Source organism: Corvus cornix, chromosome 1 (genome assembly GCF_000738735.6).
Source record: "Corvus cornix cornix isolate S_Up_H32 chromosome 1, ASM73873v5, whole genome shotgun sequence".
Lineage (NCBI taxonomy): Eukaryota > Metazoa > Chordata > Aves > Passeriformes > Corvidae > Corvus > Corvus cornix.
In genome coordinates this window covers 40,422,063-40,437,499 of record NC_046332.1, presented here as the reverse complement: position 1 = coordinate 40,437,499, position 15,437 = coordinate 40,422,063, and the positions used below count along the sequence as shown (strand labels likewise).

The window sequence follows — 15,437 nt, the reverse complement described above, 5'->3', positions numbered from 1 at the left end:
TTTAGGATATTACAAGTATCCTTCACTTCTTAAACATTTATCACATGAAACATATTTTTTCCCATGAAGAACAAGTAAAGAAAACAAAACCAAATCATCTACTGGGGGAAATCTTCAATTTAAGAAGTGCAGAAGTGAAGGAATCTCTGCTTTTGTGGAGAGCTGTGTGACATTTTTCTTTTTTTTTTTTTTTTTTAATACATTAAGAGTTACAGAAATTATCTGATTAAGATAAATCCTAGCAAATAAGCAAAAAGCTTTACTCTACAAAGAGCTTATTTTAAACCTTCCAAGACATTTTCAATCTGGCTGTTAGACCTACTTAACAGTTACCCCAAATCAGTTCCATATGTTTATTACTTTCTCTCTTTGCTTTTCCAAATCCTGATCTGTAAATTTTGCGGCCAGGCCTGTTCCCCTCACTGTGCAGATGTCAACAAAACCTCTCCAGAGTGGAGTGAACGTACCCTGGACAGGCCTCCTTGTGAGGTCCATTAGGATATGAAGGGAAAGTTGGAAATCAATAAAAGAATAAATAAACATTTAACTAATCAAAGTAAGAACTTTCTAACTTACCATGGAAAGTAAAACCAATGTTATTTAATTAGCACAGATTATTCCCTAAGGGATGTTGAGCTGCCAGACTCATCACAACATTTATTTTGAAAAGCTTCATTTGTCAGAATTCCTGAAACTGACATTAAGTATGTTTTCCTTAAAAAGACCAGAAAGTCAGAGTGCAGGTTCCTTCTTCCTAACTGAAGCTGGACACATTAAGGCAGACAGACAAGCTGTTCTTTAATGACCGACTTCTTAAGAGATCAAGAGTTTGATTGCCTGGATGTCATAAGCAACAACTTCTGAGTCCAAAGTAAGAACAAACACTTCAAATTTTAAAGTTTGAAACAAACAAATAAACAAAATGGAAGTTTAGCAGTGAGGAATAAAAATAAACAAATGGCTAACCCAACAAGGAAGCCAAGATGTTGGCAGAAATGTTTACTACAGCAAGGATTTTCTTTTACATTTTTCAAATTGCCAGTAATGGTTATATTTGACATAGGGGCTCCTTTGTCTGATTTTCTTTAAACAAACAAGCAGTAAAAATGGTACAGTACTCTCCATAGAAATTTAGGCTCCTAAATACTGAATTCAATTTTAGAGCCTCACACAAAATGCTCTTGGGAAAAATGTCATGGATAAGGACGTTGCTCTTAAATTCAACTGGAAAAGCAGATTTGTTAGACGTTGTCAAACTTCTGCCTGTTTCCCATTTTCCCCATAATCCCTATCTCAAAAAAGAGTGTGGAAGTCTTCTTGAGAAATAAGTGTACTCTTTGCCCATTACCATGATGGGCACCCTTGAAAGAACTTACTGAACAATACTTAATGACAATCTGATTAACCATGCTCCAGGCTAAGAGGAATGCATGGTTACTGAGCAACACAAAATACTTTGTTTCTACATTACATTTTCCAACACTTGGCTTAATCTCAGTTTGTGCCTTAGACATTTTCTTTGGCAAAGTATTTCACAATGCAGCTCATCATGAGGAAGTTTTCCTGACATTCAGCCTAAATTTTCTCCCAAATTCTTCCTGTCAGATGACTGTCTCTTCTTAGCTAGATGATGTAAGCAGCATTCACACTTCCCAGACAAAGAAATAAAGTTTCAAATCAAAGAGAGCTTGAAAAGGTGAACAGTTCAAACTGAAAGGGGTCTTAACTACTGATCTACCTACTTACTCTTTCAGCAGTCCATGCAATCAGTTCTGTGTGAAGAAAAAATGCCATATCTGTGGCCAAGTGGTGGCTATGAGACTAAGCTACTGTGTAAGGAGTCACATAATACCTGTCTGCTGCTCTTAGTGAAGCTGAGAATTCAAACAGGCCAAGTTGTGCTGGTATACAGCTGGCCCTGCACTATTTGTGAGCATCATGTGCTGCCTGCTAGTATGAAAATTAATTTGCACCTTCACAGATACTGTAGGTCTCCACAGGTCAATGTCAGTAACTGCACAAGTAGGGATAATAGGTCTACTATCTGTTACTATTAGGAATCACTTTGCATTATATTGCACAGCTGCTGTGAAATAAAACACTGGGAAAGGCAGTCTGACAGTTCAATGCTTTGCTTCTGTGACATGTCTTGTTCTTGATAGTTTGGATACTGCCATGGTTCTTCTATCTACTGTTTGTTATCTCTTCAGTACCAACAAAACCAAATCCCAAAAATCATTGTTAAAAAAAATAAGAAAAAGTTGATGCTGAGGAAATTAGCTATTCAAAGAGATTAATGTAATTAGAAGTTGTATTTTGCTTTAACAACTACTTCATGAATGGACATATCCAGGCATAAAGCCAAAATCAGCTTAGCTGTTTGTAATGGTACTATGCCCAGGAACTGTTAATGTTGAAACTGGAAGTATGTATCCTTTCAGGAAACAAAAGCACGTGTATGAACATTTAAGATATTTTCTGAAGAAATGTAGGTTAGCCACAGATGCAAACTACTCAGAGGTAAGGGAACTTTTATAGGTATAGGATCTACAGAAAACCTTTCCATTTCTCCATGCTATTGGCATATGAAGTTTTACTGGAAGCTGACACACTGAAGAATGTTCAGATGTTATTTAAGGCTCAAATGGTGAATAATTATAAAATAGAAGGTTCTGACAGTTGTCAGTGGTGAAAATTCAAAATGAATATGCTGGGAACAGCACACAAAATTAAGAAAGGGACACAGGACACAGCATGACACATGCCATGACAAGACATTTAGAGCAAAAGGTCTAGAAATAGTATCAGATTCAGATTTTTTAGCCTTTTTTTCTGCTCTCATGCAAATACGACTAACAAGTCAATTGAGAAAGATCTCATCTAGCTTGGTAAAAGGTCTCAATATAGTTTAAGAGGCAGCTTAGGGGAGAGAAAGGGCTAGCCTGGTTTCTTTAAACTGTGACTATTAAGATGGGATCCTGCGCTGCTAAGTAGGCTCAGCTGCAGAGGTCACACCTCCCTGTGGTCCTGCTGGATACCCATCAGCGAAACCAAGTTGACCCTTGCCTCAGTGTGGGAATTATGGATGGTCCCACCCTACCAAGCAGCTTCACTGCCCCCTCGATAGTATCCCTCCTGAAAAAATGGCCTCTACCCACAGGGTGGAAATGCTGGGTCCAGTCTGACAGCAGCTGGGGGGTAGTGCTGTTAAGACCGATGGGATGCCCACAGGAGTGGGGCTGGTCGGGCTGGCCCAGGCTGACCCCTGCGTGCGGCTGCCTCACGGCTGCGCACTGGCCCCAGCCCAGAGACGTGGGACAGGTGGAGACTCAGGTCAGTGCCAGACCCTGCTGCAGGCCATGGCTGGCCATAGGCCACTCCATATTGACTGTGACACTTGGACTTCAGTGGAAATTTCACCTCAGCTCCATGAGATCATGTCATGGCATGTCACATGACAGCAAATTAGGCCAAAATTTTACCAATTTTGACCAAGGTGGATGGGCCACCTTCATTTAATCCAGAAAGGAAACATAACTCAATATTGTTTGAAAAATAGCCTTTTACTAAAGAACAGATATCCAAAGAAGCAGCTCTCAAAATATTTTAATCCTTAAGGCTACCGGACTCTGTGGTCCCATCCTTCAAAACTTTCCTTAGGACCACGTGACCTTGGCTTCCAGATTTCTACTCTAATTTCCTTCTAACACTAGAAAAATAATCTCTTTCCTTGACTGCAACTAGTTTTAATAGCAGGGCTGCAACAAATGTTGGATCAAGAGGTAGATTTGTAGTCATTCATTTTGGTGGTCATGCTACCTTAAGCAGAGTTTGCTGATCTTGAAATGCCCCTTCATCCTGTTTTTGACTTCTGTCCTCTGTTGCTGTGACACTGAAACAGTCTGTTGTAACATAGTTGAAAAATAACCACTAAATATTTTGTTTGTTTTGCTTTTAGCCAGGTCAGTTTTGTGAAGTGGGTACATAATAAAGTGGCATGGCTGCCAAAAAACCAGACAAAACTGGTACTCTGTTTCAATCTTAGCTCAAAGCAAAAGCACTTGCTCTGGGAGATTCATCCAAGAAAGTTTCTCAAAGTAACAATAACTGAAGCCTCTGCAGACATTTGGAAAGTATAATAAAAGCAACCTAAGTGTCTGCAAATATTAACAAAACATCCTAACAGAGAATACTTAAATGAAACAACTTTGTATGTAACACAGCTATGATCCCATCCAGATTACACAGATTGCTCAAAGGAGAATATTTCACTTCCTTGTGAAAAGGTGGGGGTTTGGGTTGGTGTTTGCTTGGTTTAAATAAAGGCATATTTGTTTCTACACACCCTTTGGTACATAAAGTACTAGTGTAGTTTTCTGTTTTTAATCACATTTCCCAGGACACTAAATAGGAACAACAAATACAGGGGTTTCATTCCGGAGATCAGACTAAATGAAGGAAAATTAAAAAGTAAGTTTAGAGGAACGAAGCACCTTTTCTCATACTTCCAGGAGAACTGCAGGTAAATTTCAAATACATTAAAAAAATTTTAGAACGTGGTAGCATGTCAGGTAGCAGCATGTTCTGACATTACTACAAGCTAGTAATGGGTACAGCACATATACTCTTCTACGACCAACTCCATTCCCTCCCTCTGTAGTCACAAAATAAATTAATCAAACTGAAAGGCTATAATTTTGGCTGATCCAGAACTCATGTTCCTTTCAAATACTCATTTAAAAGTGTAAACATCTTTCTTTCTCTTTTCTCTGTCAACAGTCATCTGAAGAGACACTTAGTGACTGTGGTGGAAGCGAAAGAATCTACAAACTAGAACTGCAACTACCACATTTCTGTGAAGACTAAAACATCATTAAAATAAACTCCTTCCAGCCATGCTACTCACGGAATGCTTCTCAAAACTTTGGGAAGTGCTGTCATGCAATGCAAGACTACATGAAGTGAAATGCTTGCATGGAATGAGCATATGAATTGAGAACAAATTAGATTTATAAAATAAGAAGTAGCAAGAGGCTTTCCGACTAACCTTTCATTTGGTACTTTTAATGAAGATAGTATTTCATGTCTCTCGCCATGATACTCTTCAAAACTGGGAATAGCAAGCAATCTCATTTTGTGAATGTTCTCACTGAAAAATGCTGCAAGATAAACCTGGAGAGAGACTTTTTACAAGGACAGGTTGTGACAGCATAAGGGGGAATGTCTTTAAACTGAAAGTGGGTAGGTTTAGATTAAAATTAGGAAAGAAATTCTTTAATTTGAGGGTGGTGAGACATTGGCATAGGCTGCCCAGAGAAGTTGCGGATGTCCCACCCTAAGAAGTGTTGAAAGCTGGATGGGGCTTTGAGCAACCTGATCTAATGGGTGGCCTCCCTGCCATAGCAGGGGGGGTTGGAGTATGGTCTTTAAGATCCCTTCCGACCCAAACAATTCTCTAATTTTATATCCATATGGAGGCCAGTACAAATACACGCACCTTGGATATAGAAATTCAATTAGTGTAATTGCTAACAACCAATTACACTAATCTCCTGCAACAAATATTGGTTTTTTTTAAATAAATGGATTTTCTTAATTTGCATTCTCTGCAGAAAACTGAAGAGCAAATACTAGATGGACACTGAATTATCAAAGCCTTCTTATTAAGGCTTGGAATACTGCCTATGTAAGATACTAAAGGAACATATATGAATCTTATAAATTCCCTTATCTCTGTTCCCCTTTCCTTTCCTCTTGAACAATTATCCTATTCCCACTCTCCTGTCTTACTCACAGCCTCTTGGCCCCATCAAGACAGACAAGTGCTCCCTGTTTGATACAAACTAACCAGTTGAAACAACAGCAGAGATCAACATGAAAGATCTACATTTTCACACCTCTGACAAAGTTGTTTACTACAAGAAAATAACTTCATCACAAATCAACTACACGACAACTATCTTGGAATACAGCAAAGACTGTCTCTAAGAACAGTCAAATTGCTTTCCTCCTCAACAGGTAGGTTTAAAGGCAATGAAATTACCCAGGCCCAAGCTGAGGAGGATAGGGTGCAAAAGGCTCTGCATAAGATATGGTTCTGTGCTCCGGACATTCATATCAACAGGAAACAACTCACATTTTCAAAAGAAAAACAAAAACATGGAAAGCTGCTAAGAAATAGAGCAAAATGTGAACAGTAGATTGTCTGTTGACTCCATGATCATAAAACTCTGAGCATATTCTGAATTAATAGCATTGTTCTGTCATAGCACAATGATTCCCGGTGTACCCTCTGCAAAGTCAAAGAAAACACGGACCTGTATTATTTTCTATCCCAGAGGATGGCAATTACAGGAATGAGAGAGGGACTAGTTGCAACTAGTTTCTATTGAGATCAGTTTGATCTTTTAAAAATTATCATAATCAAATTGTTCCAGGATGACTGTTTTTTCTTCATTTCCACAAAAAATAGTGGAAGAAATTATTTTAAATCATGAAAATTATTGGAGAAAGTAGAACTGTATTTAAACAAATTAGGAATGTACCAAGTGTACAATTATGGAAGCTGATGCAGTGTTATCTGGAAGAGTCAGCTAATGCTCTGTACTAATAGCACCCATAATTTTATCTCCAAATTGTTTGGCCTAGTATGTGTTCTTTATATGGGAAAAGTTCAGAAATACCTACAGATGTTACAGATTAAACTACATTAATGATAACAGAACATGAACTGTTTACTTTTATTACTCTGTTGGTTTTTAAGTGAGCTAAGAAACATTCACTGAAGACGTGTATTTTCATACTTAAGTGGTACAGAGAAAGACAGCAAACAGGATTCCTTCTAGCCCAAGACACGGCAAGGGGGAAAGCTACACTGAGAGCTCCCTCTCGACAAGAACCCACCAAAGGATCATGTTGCAGATCTGCGCCTCTAGGAAGTCTGCATGACAGAAATATGCCTATCTGCTCCTGATTTCATTTATGAGTTATAATGGTCACAGATAACACCTGCAGGGAAATGAAGGTACAGTTCTAATATCTTTTTGATAGCAATTATATCAAAGAAATGACTATCTTCTGGATACTCATTATGGCCCAGAAGGTCTTCATTTTCCTTGTGTGCACTGAAGTGATGGGAAGAAAGTAACAGAAAGTTAGTGCAAAAGGAATTATTTTTCCAGCTAGATCACTTCTCCAATTATGCTCACCACAAAGTCACACAAACACTTGTACCAGTACAACAGGGAAGACCTTTTCTCAAAAGGTTCAAGAAACACTCTACAAATATGCAATTAGTATGAATATAGAAATGTTATTCTAAGTGTTGCTGAACTCCACCTAAGTAACCTCCCAATTTTGACGGTGAAAGAAGATGGAACACAAGGCTAATGGAGATTTGGGGCAAAGCTGATTCTGCAAACTGCTAATTAGATAAAATTCTCTGTAGCACATTTCCTCCAGTCATTCCAGAGCTAAAACACAGAAGAAAACCATGCAATCCTCTGAGTACACTCTTGCTTCTGAAATAAGTCTCCAAGTAATTTTGCAGTGTTTGCTCTGGTTTATTCTCACAAAGTAAGACTGACAACTGTATCAGCAAGGGAAAAAAAAAAGAAAAAAAATCTGATTTCAAGGGATGAAGTGTTAACCTATTGCTGAGAACTAGTTCAAGTGTGCTGAAAGATGTAATTTCAATTAATGAATCACAGGCCTCCAAATAACATTGATCTGATTTGTTTGAACTAAAGCTAATCAAAGAGACCTCCTTGCAGCCTCTTCTCATTCTCAGCTTCTGGGTGTTACGCCTTCCTTGTTGCCTTTCTCTATATCTTTTGTAGTCTAGATAACACTTTCTGGCCAAAACGGCATACAGCAAGTATTCAAAATGGGGGCTCCCCAAAAATGTTTATGAAGGCATGTGATTTGTTTTCAGTAATTTTCCCAATGATTTCTAAAACTTAGCCTGATTGTCAGAGAACAACAAGCTGGTGAAAAAAAAAACATTTAAAATTTAACAAAACCATTGAAATCAGTATTTTCCTATCTTGCAGAATTTCCCTTGCCAAAGACAAGGATTTTTTCTGTAATTAATATCAAATATGTTGTCTGCTAAACCTGGAGTGAAATTGGAGGAAGAAAAGGTGAAAAAATAAATACATAAATGTAGATAAAAATAATTTTTATAAGAAAATTTAAAAATTCAGTACTGATTTACTGATCCTTTTTCAATATAAATCTCAAAGTGGTATTTCCAAGTTAGTAATCAGATGCACAAATTCAGAAAGTTTTTCCAAAGAAGTTAGGTTAACAAAACAGTCCACGCTACCATAATGATTCAACAGGATGTACAGTCATCTTAAATATCAGGAAAAAACTGAAACCCACTAAAACCATGTGCTTTTAATTAAACAGCAAACATGGTAGGGGGAGAGGGAGTAGGAGGAACAACAAAAATAAAGAAACAAAAAAACAGTTGTAACTTCAAAGAAGTCCCTTTATTTGTTGTGATTTCCTTCACTTATAGTAACATGCTTTCACTGTTCTTGCGGGCAGATTCCTACCAAGGAGATTAATTTAAATGCCAAATCTTGTATGAGAGGTGAAAAACACTGAAATCAGTTACCAAGTTGATCAAAACACCATCAAACATTATTTTTTTGCAATTTGAGAGAGACACCATGCAAAACAAAATGCCAGGGGTTTGTTCTGCAGTCTCAGGGTGCTGGAATATGCAATGTTATTTTTCCCTTGTATAAACTGAGTAATAAGCTGCCCTGTGGATAGGAGACTGCTTACTCTTCTGATGGAATCTGTAACGCACTTTGCATTATAGGGAAAAGGTTAATTCTGCTCAACAACATGCTGTGTCCTTCAGTATCTGATTTTATGTACCATTCCAGGTTTTAACAGCTCAATTATTCTTCTTCAAGTGCAGCTTTTGAAACTGAGTATTTTGATGCCTTCCCTGAAAGCAGATAGCATCAGACCCCTTGTGTGAGGGCAAATACAAAACCACAATGAGAACATCCAGTTAATACAAAAAAAGTCCACAAAAATGAGATACTGTCTGAAGCATGAAGATTATTAGATACAAAAAGGCAGACTTTACAAAGAAAAATATTCATCGAGGATAGTACAAAACTATCCACTTCAGAATTTTTATGCTATCCCCTGGAGTATTTAATATTGGTCAGGAATCTCACAGATTCATGATGCCAGAGAGAAAAAGCCCTGGGACCATTCCTCACCAGCCAACAACCCAAAAAGAACTTGTATAAATAGCAAGGAATGTAAGAATTAAGAGCCTATTTCAATCTTGGATTTAGTAAACTCTCAGAAATAATCAGGGAGTTCCAGCACAGTAACACGAACACTCAAGAGAACTCATTCAATGCTTCAAATTCATAGGGGATCTCTAGGACCAGTAGCATGAACCAGTTCATCTATACTTACATTAGCACAGAATAATCCTATGAAAGGAAAAGGAAATAGCATTTTATTTTACTCTCAGATAATTTCTGTTTGTTATTAATTTTACTAACAATATCAAATGAATAGGAAGCATAAATAAAATATGAATCTTTAAAATAAAATATATCACTTATTTAACAGAAAGAATGCAAATTCAGTGAAAGAGGAAGGAAATTATTTTAAGTAAGTTCCCTTGATAAAGGTTCAAACATTCACATGGGATTAAATTATATCATCTCTATTGTTCCCTAATAAACACTAGGAAATAGAGGTCATTATTCTACATCCCTGGTGGCTCGCTGCTGAAGCCGTTGGAAACACAGTGGGGAGGAATCTGACTTTTTTCCCTATTTATAGTACATGTGAAGCCCAAGAGTAGTGCTGTTTGGTTGGGTTTTTTTAATGTGCCATTTACCAACAGCATCACTATATTAACACCACCACAAAATGACAGATACCAAACCTAAGGCTGTATATCATAGAAGGTATCTTATGAATTAGTTTTTCCTTTATTTGCTTTTTAAGAGGAAATGTGTGGTGCATGGCCTCTGGTTTCTCTGAATACTAGTCAATTTTCTAGCATCAAGAAATAAAAGACAAGGATAAAAGAAACTGACTTGCAATAATCACCATATTATTACTTCTGCCAGTAATAATGGCTACAAAGCCTTACACAACAGAATATTTATGTGATACACATTTTCATTTAACTTTATACTTCAGTGTTTTTCCCAGTAATACTGTTCATAGTGTCTTGCTTCATTAGCTTCTTCTAAATAAAAAAAATATAGTTCCTTCTGGTTCTTCATGCAGGAAGGACAGAAGACTTGCTAAACACCTCTCAAACCATTTCCTTGACCATTGGAAAAACTTCATTTATACATTCTGTAGACAAGCACTCCAACACTGTGCTCACCAAGACAAAAATATAATTTGACTTATGAAGAATTTAATAGGCATCAGATGAGAAATAAATTGGTTCTATGAATATATACTTTCCATATTCAAATCTGATTAATGTATGTATATGTGTGCTCATAATTTAACAAAATAAAGTTCAAGGCAGGGAAACAAGGCCATTAGTTGGTATGCAAAATTAGTATCTGTCATTCCATATTCTCATACATCCTGCATTCAGTAATACAATAGTGTCTCTTACTGTCACATGCTACAAGAATTAAAAGAAAGCTGAAAGTGGTATGATGAAGTGTATCCATAAATAGCCACAACATTGCCTAGCTGTTTTTCTCCAAGCCTTCTACAAAATGTCAAAAAGAACAAGCTCTTTTTTTTATAACTTTTGCAAGCTTTCTCTTTTTATGCAGAAATAAACCAATTTCTTAAAGACCTGCATCCCATGTCTCAAGATTTTCCATCAGCTGAGAACTTTGTTTAAAATCATCACTAATCTGCAAATTGGCTGACTCGAAGTGCTTCCAGCAGAGAAACCTAAGTGTATGAATAATGCTCCAAACTTCCTCAGAAATAACCAAAGTGTTCTGAAGATTCCACAGTTAAATTACAAGTTTGTAAAGCAAAAAACTTATACAAGGAATCTGTTTGGCACACTGATCCTCACAGGGACCTCTGGATTCTATGATGACATGTAGAAAATTGCAGTAAGAGACTGAAGAATTAAAAAACCATACATTTGACAAAGGTGATACTTTTATTCCAATAATAATTAAACAAATTCCACCAACAGGCAACTCAAACGTTTTAAAACCAGAGAAAGTCTAAGTTTGATAAATTTTGTTATGCAAATGTAACTACCATGAGAACTCTGTGTCCTCAACATTCTCATTCTGGACAGAGAATGAGAACAGAATGAAGTTATTTGAAACTGAGTGAAAAGCTGGTTACAATGATTTTCTGTCAAGAGCAGCTCCTCCATACATGAAGACCCTGCGTGGACCCACACTGGAGCAGCCTGTTCCTGAAGGACTCAATCCTGTGGAAAGGACCCATGCTGGAGTAGGTCATGAAGAACTGCAGCCCACGGGAAGGACTCATGTTGGAGAATTTCATGGAGGACTGTCCCCCAAAGGAGAGACCAGTACTGGAGCAAAGGAAGAGTGTGAGGAGTCCTCCCCATGAGGAGGAAGCAGCTGCAGCCCTCATTCCCGGCCCTCCTGTGCCACTGGCAGGGAAGAGGTAGGGAATTGGGATTAAATTTAAGCCTCAAAAGAAGGGAGGGGTGAGAAGAAGTTTCTTTAAGATTTGGGGTTTGCTTCTTATTACCCTACTCTGATTTGACTGTCTTTGAATTAAACAGATTTCCCCAAGTCAAGTCTGTTTTGCTCATGACAGTGACTGCCGAGTGATCTCTCCTGCCCTTATTTCAGCCCATGAGCCTTCCCTTATATTTTCTCTCCCCTGCCCAGTTGAGGAGGGCAGTGATAGAGCAGCTTTGCTGGGTACCTCTAATCCAGCCAGGGTCAACCCACCACGAACCATTCCCTCTGACTGGTCTTTTTTCGCTTAACAATATTAATCTTCTTTTCCTTATTGTATGCTAAAGGCCTTCCTACATCTTTTACAAACACATTATATAGCAAGACCAAATTATAAACCAAAGACAGGCCATAAACTTCTAAAAGTGAAACATGTAGTGACTCCTCTGAGGGGAAAAAAAAGAGGGGAAAAAAAAAAGAGAGAAAATAATAGGAAATTATTGGTACCTATTATGAAAGACTAATGAGCTTGAAAAATAAAACCCTCACCTATTCATTGCTTTTTCTTTTTCTAATAGTTAGCTCATAACAATCTTTAACTTAAACTGGAAAGCTATTAATTTAAAAACATTGTTTAACTAAGGAATTAATAAGTGTTCTGCTAACCAACTTTTAAGGTGGTAAGTACAGAACAGCCACCTCATTCTTCCAGCTACCCAGGAAAAAATATTTAGCATGAAGCAAAAAAATTTTATACTTTTATACATTTAAGTGATACTAACCATGCAACTGTAATGAATAAATGTTATGACTTTGCCACTTAAAAATATTTATCTAAACAGAAATAGTGGGAGACCAATTCTTTGGTTATTTATTTGTCAAGCAAAATACAATGCCCTACCTCAATGCCCTGAGTACCCATAAGAGGAAGGAAAACCAGGACAGTCAGTCATTGGATGGACTAGAGCTAGTTAAACTTTCACAATATTTAAAAATCCCCTACTGATGTTAATTCTTAGCTCACTCATTTATTCATGACTGTCTCCCAAGTAAGGAAAAAAACAGCTTCACTGCTTACCTGGTATTATTTTTTTTAAATAGTTGCATGAAAATACACTTAAAACTTCTTTAACAAAGCTATATTTGAACAGAAATATAAAAATGAGAGCACACTACAGATTCAAATGGCATAAGGACACCATATCAATGGATGACTCTGACAAGTCTGATCCATAATGTATTCTACAAGAGTTTCTCTGGGGTGACTGATGAATTTGCATTCTCTTATCAATTATCATATTCTTGGATTACTAACATACATTCACCAGACAACACTCAAGAGTATTTCATTAAATATAAATATAGATCTACATCTCCAGTATAAGCTCTTTGCAGGAAGGGAAAGGTACAGCAGCATTCAAAGGTTATTTTGGGTCAAGGAGCAGGGAGATAGGAAGTTGGGAGAAAACAATTTTTAAATCGATGCAAAAGTCTTTGGTTGAACAGTTTACTAAAAATTGCTGTAGTTTGTGCTAGTACACTTCTGCCTTTGCATAAGAATTCCAAATAATTCTTATGAAATACTTAACCTCTACTACACAAATAAAATCTTAAAAAATGACTTGAGGGGGATAGAAAAAAAGTGTACTATTTTACACAAGGAGAGGCCCAAGGCAAGATTACTGCCAGCAAACTTACCAGTCGTCTTCTCTCCTCTTCAACAGCAATCAGGAGCCGAGCAAACTCCTTCAATGACTGGGCTGATAGGAAAACAAAGAAAAAAACATTCTGCTTAAAATGAGATTTTATGACCAGGTGAGTCCGTTACCTGGATGGAAGCTACAGTGATAAAATACTGCTCTTACACAGTATTGCAATGTAATCAGTAGCCATTAAACAAGATACAGACTGAATCAAGCAGCAGGTAAAGAGCAAAGAAAAAGAACCTGAGTCTTAAGAGTCATATGTATTTTAAAAATAGTTTTTTAAATGGAATATGGCAAACTGAATTTCCTGAAACATGGAAGGATCAGTCTCAAAACAAAAGAATTCTACTCATGGCCACAAAATTCACTTTAGCATACTGGGAGCAGAAGGAAAATGAAGAAAAGAATTGAGTTTCTCCCACTAAGGTGGGAGAACAAGTATTTGCAAGAACTGTGAAAAATATTTGAGTAAATACTTGAAAGTCAACATTTTAGAAGAAATGCCAAGTGTTTATATTTAACAGCTCTTTGGCTTTATGTTTTATGAGAACAAGGTCTCAGGTGACCCAAACAGATGATTGATTCATAAGCTTTGAATTCTGTTACAACTGTGACAGAGTCTTTGCTCAAAACTGTTTTCAAATAGAAGTCAAAGGGCTGAAGCAGAGTCAATGGAAACATAATACAAGAATTAACCCCTAAAAGAGGGCAAGAAAGAGGAAAACATTCTGAAAACTCTTAAGACTTCATTCTCATCTAAGCATATAGTGCAAACCTGTCAAAAAACCCCTTTCTTTACATTTGTATTACTTTCTCAAGGGTCTAAGGGTTATTCAGATTCAGGATCACAGTCCCACAGGCGACAATCCCAGCGAACAATCATGTGAAGAGAGCTAAGTATCTCTTTTTACTTTCTCCTGGTGCAGCTAGCAGTAATTGCTACCAACAACAAGATATTAAATTTTATGGCTTAAAGCTCTGAACTCAGAATACATATTGATAAATACTGCAGCTTCTCACATTAAACTTGAGGCAGTCTCAATTATTTTGAAAGAGAGAAAAAACAAACATGGAATCAAACCACAGATTTTCTCAAAAAAACAGGATTGAAAAAGTCTTCACAGTTAACCAATATACAGTGCTGAGGGTATGCTAATGGAACTCCTCCTCTTAGTTATTTTTTCATCTTCTTAAATGTTTTTACAATTGTTTCAGTCTCCAATAATATGGCTTTATCCCTTCTCAACTTCCCTAAAAGATTTAAGGAAATAAGCACATTTTCTAGAAAGCACTGGAACAGATCCTTTAAGAAGGAACTAGTATCTGGCTTGCCTTAACTGCCTTGTCTGCATTCATGAACTGCTACTTAGTTTTTGGACCATTCCCAAATAATTTCTATCCTTTATACCATCCGGACCTTGCAGAGGTCACCCTTGCATTCCCCTTTCTCTCTGTTAACTTTTAAAGTTGAAGAACACTTTGTTGTTTGTTCCAATTTTCTTCTGCAAGAACTTACATAGTCTGTTTTTTGCAACTATGATGTTATACTTGCGTATCTTGACCTCTAAGTCATTTTTTGCTGACAAATTCTTTTTTCCCCATTATGAGCTCTTGGTTTAGTCCAAATACACCTGGTAAGTTAAACATCCATCTACTTGGGCCTTGAGTCTTTTCCTTTAACATATCTTCCTGAGAACACAGGCACCATAAGATTTTGCCAGTTATGTCAATATCAAGAATTTTAGTTTGATATCCACTGAATTAACTCAATCTCTTAATCAGCTCATAATATCCCATGAAAAACAAACAGGCAAAGAAATAAGATGATGAACTGACTGGTTATACCAGACTAGGGATCTGTAGAGAGTTACACTCAAGAATACCTAAATAACCAATATGAAATGCTAAAAACTAAATAAACTATTAGCCAGACAGACATGGCTAAACTATGAGGAAGTGGGGGGTGGATTGGGGGGTGAAGGGGGGTGTAAAAAACACCAAAACACCAGAACACAAAACCAGTACGAGAAGCTTTTGCTTCATCTTCTGAATTTCAAGGCAGAACCAGAGAGTTTTTTAGTTTCAA

General features: G+C 37.0%; 1 protein-coding gene across 2 annotated transcripts in view; it reads right to left on the bottom strand.

The window, feature by feature from the left end:
* ARHGAP42 (Rho GTPase activating protein 42) overlaps positions 1-15,437 on the bottom strand; it is a 148,108-nt gene that overhangs the window by 85,363 nt on the left and 47,308 nt on the right. For both annotated transcript variants that reach the window (XM_039563766.1, XM_039563770.1), the window contains exon 3: positions 13,344-13,405. In XM_039563766.1, coding sequence (XP_039419700.1) covers positions 13,344-13,405 — 62 coding nt within the window. The remainder of the gene's footprint in view (positions 1-13,343; positions 13,406-15,437) is intronic.